The 14,475-nt window shown below is 49.2% G+C and overlaps 1 protein-coding gene across 1 annotated transcript in view; it reads left to right on the forward strand.

Moving 5' to 3' along the window:
• The first annotated feature begins 516 nt into the window (after positions 1-516).
• The window catches only part of XYLT1 (xylosyltransferase 1), a 170,537-nt gene continuing 156,578 nt past the window's right edge, over positions 517-14,475 (forward strand). The window contains exon 1 of the mRNA XM_087878680.1: positions 517-5,067. Within this exon, the coding sequence (XP_087734806.1) occupies positions 4,684-5,067 (384 nt within the window). The 5' untranslated portion in view covers positions 517-4,683. The remainder of the gene's footprint in view (positions 5,068-14,475) is intronic.

The raw sequence follows: 14,475 nt of genomic DNA on the forward strand, positions 1-14,475 counted from the left end.
AGGTGGCCAAAGGATTTGAGTTTCCTCTTCAGGATCTGGCCTTCTAAAGAGCGGTCAGGGTTGATCTCCTCTAGGACCGACCGGTTGGATCGCCTTGCAGTCCAAGGGACTCGCAGGAGTCTTCTCCAGCCCCAGAGTTCAAAGGCCTCCATTCTTTGGCGCTCAGCCTTCCTTGTGGTCCAACTTTCAGAGCCATCCATTGCAACTGGGAAAACCATCGCCTTGACTATACGCCCTTTTGTTGGCAGGGTGATGTCTCTGCTTTTTAGTAAGCTATCTAGATTTAGCATAGCTTTCCTCCCCAGGAGCAAGCCTCTTTTCATTTCTTGGCTGCAGTCCCCAAAGTAACATGTTGTTACTTTCCTTGTGTAGCTGATTTCAAACTAGGTAAGTGTAGTTCCTAGGACTGAGCAAGGAGGTGGTGGGGTGGGAGTAACAAGAATCTCCAGATGTAAATATTTTCCCATTGTAGATATTCCTTTTTAAAATTAAACTTTTCTGTGGGCAGGTCTTTCTTTCTTTTTCTTTTTTTTCAGGCACGGCCCAATGCCAGGGTGTGCTTAAATATAGTTTATTCAATAAATCACCATTGGCTAGATGTTGTTGAGCCCAAACCAAACAAACCCCAACATGGCTTAGTATGATGTGTAAATCCAGGCTGTTAGTCTTGACGACATCCGGAAAGGCAGGACCGGTATACTACAAACGCTTGTCCTTTATAGAGTTTTTATCTTGGGTCAATCATTAAATTGCCATATGCCCTGGATTTATCATAGCATCAACTGATCTCATGGGAAGAGCTTAAATGCTAGGATTATGAAAGGGAGGGAGGGAGGGAGAGATGGATAGATAGATAACTAGATAGATAGCTGGATGGGTGGAAGGGGGAACAGGTAGACAAACAGAGGAGAGAGAGAGAGAGAGAGAGAGAGAGAGAGAGAGAGACAGACAGACAGACAGACAGACAGACAGATAGACAGACAGACATGGGATGGAGGGGGGGAGGGCGAGATAGAGGATAGTCCAAGCAGACAGACAAATAAGATTAGATAGACCAGATACATGGATGGATGGATGGATGGATGGATGGATGGATGGATGGACGGACGGACGGACGGACAGACAGACAGATACAATGATGCAATAGATAAATGATAGATAGATAGATAGATAGATAGATAGATAGATAGATGCAATAGATAGATGATAGATATATACAATGGATGTGATAGAGATACAATAGATGCAATAGATAGATAGATAGATAGATGATAGATAGATAGATAGATGATAGATACAATAGATGCGATAGATACAATAGATAGATGATTGATTGATAGATAGATAGATAGATGCAATAGATAGATGATAGATAGATACAATAGATGCGATAGAGATACAATAGATGCAATAGATAGATAGATGATAGATACAATAGATGCGATAGATAGATACAATAGATAGATAGATGATTGATTGATAGATAGATGCAATAGATAAATGATAGATACAATAGATGCGATAGATAGAGATACAATAGATGCAAGATAGATAGATAGATCGATAGGTAGATAGATAGATAGATAGATAGATGATAGATACAATAGATGCGATAGATAGATACAATAGATAGATAGATGATTGATTGATAGATAGATAGATGCAATAGATGATAGATAGATACAATAGGTGCAATAGATAGATGATAGATGGATAGATGATAGATAGATAGATACAATAGATGCAATAGATAGATACAATAGATAGATGATAGACAGATGCAGTAGATGATAGAGAGAGGGGGGGAAGGGAGGGAGATAATAGATACAATAGATGCAATAGATAGATCGACAGACAAACAGACAGAAAGGCAGGGATGGATGGATTGATAGACAGACAGACACATCATAGAATCATAGAATTGTGGTCCTAGAAGGGAGCTGAAGGATCATCTAGCCCAGGGTTTCTCAACCTTCTTAATTTGAAGATGTTTGGACTTCATCTCCCAGAAGTCATGGGAGCCAGCATGGAGACTTTATTTGGCACGGAGAGGAAAAGCAATTAAACCATCCCGCAGAGGTGGCTATCCTGACTCTTAAACCCTCAAATTACCCATAAATCATATTATCCTGGAGACAGAAAGCCTCCAGGGTAATATGATCTACCCCAATAAATATTTATATGTGTTTTACCCATATCATCAAAAGAAAAAAAAAGAAAGAAAGTGGTTGAGCATTCTTTCTCAACTCTTTGTTCTTCTTGATTCCTATTTATGGCTCCCATTTGATTGTCCTTGTTTTAAAAAAAGCTTCTCATTACAAGAGTCTGATACTTTTTTTTTTTTTAAGGTAAACTGTAACATTTTTATTAAAATACACCCTGTATCCTACATTTCCCCTTTATTAAAACAGTCTCCTTGACATTAGCCCATAATTGCATAGGCCAAGATTCAAGTTCAGAGCTGGAGTGGATTTTGATTAATTTCAGAATAGAGTAGAATAACTCTAGAGTTGGAAGGGACCTTGTAGGTCATCTAGTCCAACCCCCCCCCCCCCGCCCAAGCAGGAAGACCCTACACCATTTCTGACAGATGGCAGAGTCTGGTCTCTTCTTGAAAGCCTCCAGTGATGAAGCCTCCCCACAACATCTGAAGGCAACTTCTGTTCCATGGGTTGATGGTTCTCACTGTCAGAAAATGTCTCCTTATTTCTAGGTTGAATCTTTCCTTTTTCCTGGCCGCGATCTTGAAAATGGGGAGCAACTGTCTTCTTCCAGACTACCAAGAGCCTTGGTAGTACAGCGGTCTAAAGCACCCTGTTATTAAGACCAGCTGCCTGCAATTACTGCAGGTTCGAATCTCGCCAGGCTCAAGGTTGACTCAGCCTTCCATCCTTTCTAAGGTAGGTAAATTGAGGACCCAGTTTGTGGGGGCAATAAGCTGACTTTGTATAAATATATACAAAAGTATAAAGGCCATTGCTTAGCGCATTGTAAGTCGCCCTGAGTCTCCGGAGAAGGGCGGCATATAAATCAAATTTTTTTTTTTAAAAAAAAATTCCACTCTACACTGCTGGATTTCCTGGTGGTGCCTTATCCATCTGTCTAACCCTACTTAGCTTTTCAGGTCAGTCAAGGCCACCAAGCCCAGAGTCCAAGACCTATACATATTTATAAGCTTACAAAAAATATTAAAAATACATTGCCCGCTTCTAAGGCTCTTCCCCACCAGCAGTTGGCAGTACTGAACCAGCGGTGATGATCCTCTATTTCTGGAACTGACATCCAATGCCCGTTTAGAGGAGCCCAGACTCCGCCAGGCGGCTGGGAAGCTCAGAGGTAGCTGGTCCATGTTCACACGGTCGCGTTTTGATGCAGGACTCCGTGCTCGTTGCCAGGCGCGCTTCTTCCTCCGTTGCAGCCAAAGCGTCTTTAAGGGCACCCACCCAAGCCGCTGCCCGCCATCCGTGTGGGTTAGAGACACCGGACCCCCTTCACGTGTGAACCCACACACACGTGCGCGCGTCGACATACGCATACATAGGCGTGCCACCAGTGAGGCTTTGGGAGAGCTGCGGCGTGGACAGCGCCCGGGTTATCCCAAACCTCTGCTCGCCATCCGGATGGGTTAGAAGCAGAGTCCCCGTCATGTGTGAACATACACACGCGCGTCGAGACACACAAACACACACAGTCCTTCCAGGATCGGTGCTTTGGGAGCAGCTGCAGCCGCGGCGTGGCCAGCCCGCGGGGACCCCAAACCTCTCCCCGCCATCCGTGTGTGTTAGGGCAGTTCCCGTCACGTGTGAACACACAAGGGCGCAGAGAGAGAGAGAGAGAGAGAGAGGAGAGAGGGGAGGGGAGAGAGATGCCACCAGCGAGGTTGTGGGAGCATCTACGGCGTGGTTAACACGCGGGTACCCCAAGCCTGCCAGCTCCATCTCAGTGGCGTAGAGACAGAACCCCGTCACGTGTGGACATACCCACGCGCCTCCAGACACACATACACACCTCCGACAGAACGAATAGCTAGACTTCGGAAGCAGCTGCGATGTGGTTAACACACGGGTATCCCAAGCCCCTGCCCGCCATCTCAGTGGCGAAGAGACAGAATCCCGTCACGTGTGAACATACCCACGGATGTCACACATACACACACACACCCCTCCGACCGAGCGTACAGCTAGACTTCGGGAGCAGCTGCGGCTTGGTTAACACGCGGGTACCCCAAGCCTGCCAGCTCCATCTCAGTGGCGTAGAGACAGAATCCCGTCACGTGTGAACATACCCACGCGCCTCCAGACACACACACACACACACACACACACACACACACACAGAGAGAGAGAGAGAGAGAGACCGAACGAATAGCTGGGCTAGTTCGGGAGCAGCTGCGGCGGCTCCTCCTCCTCCTCCTCCTCTTGCTGGCCCACCCCTCCAACGGCTGGCGAGGAGGGGGCTGCCCCAGCGCCGGGCCTGCGTTCGCCTCTCCTCCTCCTCCTCCTCCTCTTCTTCTTCTCCGCCTCCTGCTGACGTCTCGCCCGCCGCCTGCAAAACTCCGGGCGGCGGCGGCTTGGCTGGCTGGCTGGCTGACTGACTGGCTTGGCTTGGCTGGCTTGGTTGGCTGGCTGACTGGCTGGCAGCGGCCGGGCGAGGAAGCGAAAGGAGAGAAAGCAGCGCTGAGAGATGGGAACGACGGCAGCAGTGGCGGCAGCCGGGGTGGCCTCTCCGTGCGGCCGCCGGCTGGCTCGGCGCTCTCACTCGGCGCTGCTGCTGGCGCTCACCGTCCTGCTGGTGCAAACGCTGCTGGTTTGGAATTTCAGCAGCTTGGATGCGGCTGACGAGCAGCAGCAGCAGCAGCAACGGCAGCACCACCACCAGCAACAGCAGCAGCAGCCGCCTCCGCGGAGAGGCGCCCTGGCCGGCAGCACCCCCAGCCCCAGCCGGAGCGGCCACACCAGCAGCAGCAGCAGCCGCCGGCGAGAGAAGCGCGACCTGGAGAGCCGCGACGGTCCCCGGGCGCCGCAACCCCGCCGAGCTGCCGGCGCTTTCCGCGGCAAGGTGATGATGGTGAGTGGCTGCAGCCCTGGCCGAGATAGAGACGGGCAAACAAAACCCCTCCGCCAAAAAAAAAGGGGGAGGGAGCGCCAGTGGAAAGCCGGGGTGGTCGAGAAGAATGGGTGGGTTGTGGGGGGACTCTTTCCAGGGATGTGGTGGGGGTGGGTGGGTTTCCTGGATTGCCCCCTTCCCCCTTCGCCAGAGCCGGCAGGGTGAGGATGCGGGCGCCCGGCGTCAACCTTGGCGAAGGACGGTGGGCTTCTCTGGCAGGATAAAGTAACAGTAACAAGAGTTGGAAGGGGACCTTGGAGGTCATCTAGTCCAACCCCCCTGGCTCGCGCAGGTAGACCTGTCCTGGGGATTCGAAGCGACCTTGCTGATCGACAAGCTCAGGGTCTTAGCCACTGAGCCACCTAGTCAGGATAGTGATGGGGGAAAAGGGGGAGGGGGCGGGCTCCGGCTTGGCGACCTTGGCTCTCTCTCTCTTCTCCACCCTCACCCCCCACCTTGGGCCCGCTGCGTTGGACGGTGCAGGACCGAGGGTGGGAGGGGGATGGCTCGACCGCTTAGAGAGAGCTTCGTCCCCCAGACGTAGACTTCCAAAAATCTCCCCTAAAGCCCCTTTGGGGGGGTCTGGGCTGGTCCAAGGAGGCGACAATGCAAAGCCGGAGATTCCTGAGAGATGCTTAGTTGGTAGCGAAGCGCTTATTTTGGGGGGGGGCTGGGGGTCGGCGGGTGGGGGGGGCTGGATGAGCTCTGCCTGCTTATCTACCTACTTGCTGCTCAGGCTTCCTTAAAATGTTAGCAAACCAGCCTACTAGCGGGTGGGGGGGAGAAAAAGGAAGAGGAAGAAACTGCTCCCAGTAGTTAAGTCCGGAGCTCGATGGGATCTTACTAAGGCAAGGAAAGAAAAATGATCTGTGTTCTTTCACTTTCTCCTCTGCAAATCAGGCAAAAATACTTGTAACTCGGGATGGTTCTTATCTCCATAAGAACGTTTATTTCCCGAGCTAAACTAGTGTTCTGGATTGGCGCCCTACCCCGGACCTAACCCAGGCTACAACCTCTTGGTTGTAGGCTAGCTGGTTTGTCTGCTACATGTTCGGTTTGGCTTGAACGCTGCTCTTATTAACTCAAGGGCTACTCTGCTTTCTGGAAATGCAACTTGCATTTCCTCCCCTCTGTAGAGAGAGAGCGAGAGAGATGCCAGCTACTTCACCAAGTACTTTGGTGGCACTTCCATGCATCCGTGATTATTATTTGGCCGCCCTAAATTTGTCTCGATGCCATTGCAATGCCAAGGACCGAAATAAAAGCAAAAAAATTGGTTGTTGTTGTTTTTTCCTGGAATAGGTCCTGGTTTAAATCTGAAGGCAAACTAGAGAATTTGGCTACGGGTTGTTTGTTGGTCAGACGTCGGGGAGCATTAAGAATTAAGCTTGATGTTGGTTTACGTCTAGTTTTGGCACCATGTTGCGGAAATGTGGGCGTTCGACGTAGAGTGTTAATGACTCCCTTTTATATCGTTTTGTTGTCAGGATTGACGTCTGAGGACCTTCTTAAAATTTGTCTGCCTGCGTGGTAGGTTTGAGGAGGTGGAAAGCAGGTGTGCAAGAATAGAATAGAATAGAATAGAATAGAATAGAATAGAATAGAATAGAATAGAATAGAATAGAATAGAATAGAATAGAATAGAATAGAATAGAATAACAGAGGTAGAAGGGACCTTCGAGGTCTTCTAGTCCAACCCTCTGCTTAGGCAGGAAACCCTACCCCACTTCCGACAAATGATTATCCAACATCTTCTTAAAAGCTTCCAGTGGATTTCATCTGGATCCTTTTGTGAATTTCTACGCCAGATCCTAGACCAGTGCAGCTTGAAGATGTGCGGACTTCAACTCCCAGAATTCCCCAGCCAGTATGTTTCCCCCCCCCCATATAGGCCACATTGAACCTCTTGTGATTCTCCTTTTCTGGAGAAAGGGATGGCACGATAGACCAATTCCTTTGGGCACCTAGAACAGAGTTTCCCGATCTGGGCAAAGCGTGGACTTCAGTTCCCAGAATTCAAGGTGTGGAACAATCTTCAACGCGTGGACTTCAGTTCCCAGAATTCAAGGTGTGGAACAATCTTCAACGCGTGGACTTCAGCTCCCAGAATTCCCCAGCCAGCATGCTGGCTGGAGAATTCTGGGAGCTGAAGTCCACGCATCTTCAAGATTCCCAGATTGGGTTACACTGTCCTAGACTTAGTGAGGTCATCGCATCGGATGCTTCTGAACTGCACACTGTACAAAGCTTCCTCAGCCTTCGGTGAAGGCTTTTGGCTCACCTGAAAGAGAAATCTAGCTTCTCAGGTTGAGCTGAGCAGGCCGAGCTGAAGATTGGCTCATCCAGACGGTTCATCCGGTGACTTGAATGCAGAAGTTGACCATAAGCTGTCTTCTCTTCTATTGCTGATGGAAGACAATGCTGGGAACGTTTCTCTTGCTGGAATCCATGTCCCTTACAGAATCATAAAATAGCAGGGTTAGAAGGCACCTTGGAGGCCATCTAGTCCAACCCCCTGCTCCAGCAGGAAACCTTATATCGTCTGGATTATTTGGGTGCCTCTAACGGAGAGGAACATTGCCAGAAAGAAGGAGTTTACTAGGACAAGGCTGCCTTGCAGAGGAAGGCAGAGATAGTCCTTGACTTATGACCACAACTGAGCCCAAAAAATTTTTGGTTGCAGATAGTCCTGCTTTTAGAAAACACCCTGAAAACCTCTTTCCTCCCCCCCCCACCATTCCCAATATCATTTCTCAGGAACCCCATCTGTCTTGCTCTCATTATCGTATTTTTTTTTTTTAAAGAAAGATAGGAAGCACTTAATCCTTTCCAGTTGACTTCGGTTTCCTGTAATCGCAGAAACTGTTCTAAATTTTCCGAGATAGCGTATGATGGCTGCAAGCTTGGGCTGCCTTGTCAAGAAAGCATTTCCAGCTTGTCTGGAAGAGGGAGTTAAAGACGCCGGAAACAAAACCGTAATTGTGATAAATAACAGAGGCGCATTTTTGCGGTGGTCCCATGATCAGATCTCATTCCCATCCCTAGCCTTGCCGTATGCAAACTAGTTCCCGGAATCCTCATAGAATCATAGGGCTTGAAGGAACCTCAGAGGTCTTCTAGTCCAACCCCCTTCTGCTCACGGCAGGAGACTTTGTACAATCCCAGGCAAATGGTTGTCCGGTCTATTTCTGAAGACCTTCAGTGATGGAGCATCCACCACCCCAGCAGGCGAGCTATTCCATTGAGTAACTGTTCTCATGGTCAGAAACTGTCTCCTTCTAGGTTGCATCTCTCTTTGACAAACTTCCACCCATTGTTTCTTGTCCTGCTCTGTGGTGTTTTGGAGAATAGGTCTATTCCCTGTTGTGGCCCGCCAGCAGTCAGTGGATCTGGCAGCAGATTCAGACAGTGAGGAGGTTAAATTCATAAATTCAAATCCCGCGGACCACTAATATGATCTGCCTAATGACCGGCTGGGTGGGTGTGGCTAGGTGGTCATGTGATTGGGTGGATGTGGCCAACTCATGTCACTCACATCGAGGGGCGCCTCACCAGCGTCTACTCGCCCCTCTCCTCCCAGCCACTCCTCATCTCCCCGCCCGGGCTTCTTAGAGCCCCAACAGGAAGCAGTGGTTGGAGCTAAGCAGCCACCATGAGAAAGAGTTGGCAAAACAGCTCAAATTCAAATTGGATCTGGCTGAGAAAGAGGCTCAGCAGAAGCACCTCACTGAGGACTAGGAGCATAGGCTTTCCAAGCAAAGGGAAGACCTGCGGGAGTGCAAGGCCAGGTACCGGCGCCTGGAGGCTCAGCGGACTGAGATGGTCAGCCAGTTCCAGGCCATGATGCAGTCCCACTGGAACAAGGCCCTCTTCTCTTTGCCACCAGCGGCACTTCCCTCTAACCTTCGCCCAAAGCCTCACACCAGGAGGCTGAAGCAGACCCCAAGTCAGAATTTCTGCCCCCCTCCGACCCCCACAAAAAGACCCCGAAGGGGGAGACTCTCTGCAGCAACACAAGCATTCATTGCACGTATCTGTCCCAGGGGCCGTAGTTTGAGGACCCCTGATTTAGTGCAATATTAAAAAATGCAAATAATTGTCTGCGGACCACCAAAATTTTCTCAAGGACCATCAGTGGTCCACGGACCAGCAGTTGGTGACTATTGCTATAGAGTCCCAAACTCGTCTGGAACATATTTTTAATTTGCTTTGTGTGTGTGTGTGTGTGTTCAGGTTAAAAAAAGAAGAAAAAAAAAAGACTTTACCCATTCTGTACGGAAACAGCGTCTGTTAATCGTAATTGCTCTTAACGGCTTTCTCGTGTTTTAGGAACCTGGTCTGCCATTCAGACTGCTGAGTAATCGGGCAAGGCTCATTTTTGATCTCCGAAAAAGCCAGCCGACCTACTACCTGTTTTCCACAATTGTTTTTTCCTGGCAACCAACCCAGCGATGGAAACCTTGCTATCGACCGTCCGTTGCAGAATGGGCGTGCATTAGGCCAGCTGAAAAGGAACAAGGAAGAGAGGCGATGACGGTGGGAAGCATTAAAGTGGCTTTCCCATTTTTTTCCCCTTTCCTCTCTCTTAGAAGTTATTTAAGAGGAAACGTACAGCTTGTCTTTGATGGTTCCCTTGGGCTCTAATTGCTCTGTCTAATGGCTTTCTGGCAGTGATGGGAGCGGCAGTGGGGCTCTCTGGGAGTTGGGGATGATGGGAACTGCAGTCTGGCCCAGTTGGAATGGCAGATAGAGTGATATTTCTCAAAACCTGGATAGAGCCTGGATAGCTCAGCAGACTAATGCATTGTAATTTAACTCCAGCTGTCTGCAATTAGTAAGTTCGAATCTCGCCAGGCTCAAGGCTGACTCAGCCTTCCATCCTTTCTAAGGTAGGTAAATTGAGGACCCAGTTTGTGGGGGCAATAAGCTGAGTTTGTATAAATATACAAAAGTATGAAGGCTATTGCTTAATGCATTGTAGGCCGCCCTGGGTCTCCGGAGAAGGGCGGCATAAAATTCAAATTAAAAAATAAAATAAAATAAAATATAAAAAAAATAAAAACGTAGCCACTTTAAGACCCCGTGGACTTCAACTCCCAGAATTCCTCAGCCAGCTGGCTGGGGAATTCTGGGAGTTGAAGCCCACGGGGTCTTAAAGTGGCCACGTTTTGAGAAATATTAAGATAGAGGAAAAGCCATAAAGAAACTACAGGAAGTCATCCTTCTTCTGGAAGATCCTTCCGCTTTGAGGGTTACAAGACGATTGAGAAGATCAGAATCTTCTCAACGTACAGAATCGTGACTACGATGTACAGTAAAGAAACTGGAAGTTAAGTAGCCATTTAGGAGATGTTTTAATCTGGATTCCAGCACTGAGCAGGGGTTGGTCTTGATGACCTCAGGAGGCACCCCAACTCCATTGCTAGACCACAGGCCAACCTCTCCATTGTCTTAAATTGTCTTTATCTTTCAAGAACCCCATTGCCTTCTCGGTTTCAGTCCTCTACCACTGATCCTGAGGTGTTTGTTTGTTTTTTTGGTGGTTGGATAACTGACTGATTTGTTCTCTTGCCTTTCACTCAGAAGTCCATGGCAACAAATTTAGCTCCTCCTTCTATTTTTCCCCCCAAAACAACAACCCTGCAAGGTAGTTTGAACCGAAAGGAAGGGATTGGCCCAAAGTTTTCTGCCTCTGGGGAGCTTTAAAGGCTAAGAGGGGACTAGAATGGAGGTCTCCCCACTTCTACTCCAGCCCCTTCCTTGCTGCACCTGATTGGCTCTTGGGTTGAGAGAGGGAAGGACTGACTCAAAGTCAGCCAATGAGCTTCTGAGGCTGAGCATCAATAGAACCCAGACCTCCCTAGTCCCAGTCCAAGACTTTAACCATTACGTCCACCTGGCTCAGCTTGTGATGAGAACAGAATCACATGTAAGAATTGATTGGACAACCATTTGTCTGAAATGGTCTAGGCTTCCCTGTGTCAGGTTTCGATGTCATCTCAAATAAATTGCACTCCCAAACAATTAATCTTTGCTGAAATATTCCATTTATTGAGTACGACAGATCTGGCCCCGACTTTGTCGTAGCCGATACTAACCCTCTGACCCCCAAACCCTTCCCTTTCCGTTCCCCAATTCTCATCTTCTCATTGGCCATCTTCCAAGTCAGTCTCCCCAGCTTCTGACCTCACCCCACAGGAATGTTCCCCCCTCCCATCCCATCTCCTAGGGGATATTATCTACAGAGAAAATAAGTAGGTGAAAAGTCAAGCCTCGTCTCCCCCTTTTTATGGCAGCATCAGAATGCTGACACCCTGCTTGAGCAGGAGGGGGCTGGACTAGAAGACCTCCAAGGTCCCTCCCAGCTCTTGTTATTCTGTCATCCATAAGAGCATCCTGGTTTTCTGAGCTGCTATTAGTCATCGTCTTACATTTCTGCCCTCTGCTCTTTGTGCTAGAAATGGGCAGGCAAAAGCACAGCTTTTTTGGAGAAGCTGGGGGAAATTGTGCGTCTCTGCGTGATCGTGTGATAGGGTTGTGCTCAACGATGGTACCTGTGGGAGGTTTTGGCATTTTAAAAGGTTTGCTCCATGCCCCTCTCCATCTGGGGTTAAATTGTATGGAACAGGCTCTCCTGTTGTGGTGGGACCCAGGGATGGGCTTCAAAAATTTTAGTAAGGGGTTCTCTGCCTGGTTGCTGGGTGAGCGTAGCCTAGTCAGCCTCCTGCACCGCGGGGGTGGTGGTGGTTGCCCTCCCCAGGCTCCGGAGGCTTTCCTCGAACTTCTGGGAGGGCGAAAACGGCCTCCCCAGGCTCTGGAGGCCCGTTTCCAGCCTTCTGAAACTTCCGGTAGCCCTGTTTTTCGCCCTCCCTGAGCCTCCGCACACACCCTGCACTTAACTGCATCCAAAACGGGCCGCATGGAGACTCCTGGGAGGGGAGGGGAGGGGTGAGCGGGGCCAGCCAGGAGTGAGATTTGGGGGTTCTCCAAACTGCAAAGAATCTTAGCTAGAGGTTCTCACGAACCCCTGCGAACCCCCACCAGCCCACCCCTGCTTGTGGACGTCAACTCCCAGAATTCCCCAGCCAGCAGAGTTGAAGTCTACGGTTCTTTATGTTGCCAAGGTTGGACATCCCTGCTGTAGAAGGTTTGGCCACCTTGCTTGGAAGGTCCTAAAGGCCTTGGGACTAAACCATACGAAGAAACGGCTACAGGTTTGGCTTTGGCTAGCTAGTCTAAAGAAAAGAAGAATTAGGGGTGACATGATAGCAGTATTCCAGGATTTGAGGGGCTGCCACAAAGAAGAAGGGGTCAAATTATTCTACAAAGCACCTTCCCATCCACCCGGATGTCATAATTGACGATCTGTGCCATGTGCAGAAGCGTGCGTGCAAGCAAAGTGAGCACAAGTACGGGCTCCCATTGCGAACCGGAAGTAAAGGTAAGTAGAACCCACCCCTGCCCGGTAGCCCAGCCCTAGTGGGACCTAAGCCATGGGACTGGATTTCCTCGGAGTCGCTTCCTTTTCTTCCACCTCCGCTTCAGCAATCCTGGAACATTACCTTCAGATCTGAAGGTAGTTCCTTCCATTCCTGAAACATCCCAGGTACGAACGGCTCCTGACCCTGATGGCCTACCAGGATGACGAAGATCTGTATTTATCCTGCCCTCTCTCTGCTCCTTGTTCTAGAAATAGGCAGCCCGGCACAGCTTGGGGGAGCCTGGGGAAATTGTCTCTTGCCGTGTCTGTGTGAGATAGTGTGATAGAGTTGTGCTCGGCGAGGCTGCAGTTTCCTTCGAGGTTTGTTAGGCGATGGCTCCCCGAAGGCAGCCTGGGGATCCCTGGGGTCCAGTTGCGGAGAGCCTAGTTAAGAAGCGATGATGGAAGGAAACGCTTTATAATAGATCTCTCTCTCTATTATTAGAAGCCCTCTTTGGAGACTTCATTATTTTGGGATGTTATTTGTGGCGGAGACATCCAGATTTTTTCCCACTCATCACTTGCAATTTTTATATATATATATTTTTCCGGTCCTGTTGGGTGTTTGCATAAAGGCTTTGCATATCAGCGGTGGGTGGGAGTGGGGGGGGTTGACAACTGTCGGGGTTGAGGGGCAGCCCTTGTGCTTAGGGTTTTAATTCAGCTGGATCTGATAGGGAAGCCGCTTTCGACGCAGGGGAGATTAGCCTAGTGGTGCAATTTTTATTTAATTTATTTGATCCCCACCTTTATTATACGTATTAATGAGTCAAGGTAGCATATGCATCTATAACGCGCCTTCCTCCTTCTATTTTCTGCAGAACAACAATCTTGTGAGGTGGTTTGGGCTGAGAGAAGGGAACTGGCCTAAAGTATCCTAGTTGGCTTTCATGCCTAAAGCGGGACTAGAACTGAGAGTCTCCTGGTGATTGGCCCAAAGTCATTCAGTTGGCTTTCATGCCTAAGGCGGGACTAGAACTGAGAGTCTCCTGGTGATTGGCCCAAAGTCATCCAGTTGATGTTCATGCCTAAGGCGGGACTAGAACTGAGAGTCTCCTGGCGATTGGCCCAAAGTCATCCAGTTGATGTTCATGCCTAAGGCAGGACTAGAACTGAGAGTCTCCTGGCGATTGGCCCAAAGTCATTCAGTTGGCTTTCATGACTAAGGCAGGACTAGAACTGAGAATCTCCTGGTGATTGGCCCAAAGTCATCCGGTTGGCTTTCATGCCTAAGGCGGGACTAGAACTGAGAGTCTCCTGGCGATTGGCCCAAAGTCATCCAGTTGGCTTTCATGCCTAAAGCGGGACTAGAACTGAGAGTCTCCTAGCGATTGGCCCAAAGTCATCCAGTTGGCTTTCATGACTAAGGCGGGACTAGAACTGAGAGCCTCCCGGTGATTGGCCCAAAGTCATCCAGTTGGCTTTCATGCCTAAGGCAGGACTAGAACTGAGTGTCTCCTGGCGATTGGCCTAAAGTCATCCAGTTGATGTTCATGCCTAAGGCGGAACTAGAACTGAGAATCTCCTGGTGATTGGCCCAAAGATACCCTTCCATCCTTCCAAGTTTGGTAAAATGAGGAGCCAAATTGTTGGGGGCCATAGGCTGACTCTGTAAACCGCTTAGAGAGGGCTGGGAAGCACTGTGAAGCAGTATATAAATCTAATAAGGGACACAGTGGCTCAGTGGCTAAGACGCTGAGCTTGTCGATCGAAAAGTTGGCAGTTAAGTGGTTCAAATCCCTAGTGCCACGTAATGGGGTGAGCTCCCATGACTTGTCCCAGCTTCTGCCAACCTAGCAGTTTGAAAGTAAAAAATGCAAGTAGAAAAATAGGGACCACCTTTGGTGGGAAGGGAACAGCGTTCTGTGCACCTTTGGCATTGAGTCATG

The sequence above is a fragment of the Pantherophis guttatus genome, chromosome 14, assembly GCF_059756535.1.
Source record: "Pantherophis guttatus breed Tessera chromosome 14, ASM5975653v1, whole genome shotgun sequence".
NCBI classification, from domain to species: Eukaryota; Metazoa; Chordata; class Lepidosauria; order Squamata; family Colubridae; genus Pantherophis; species Pantherophis guttatus.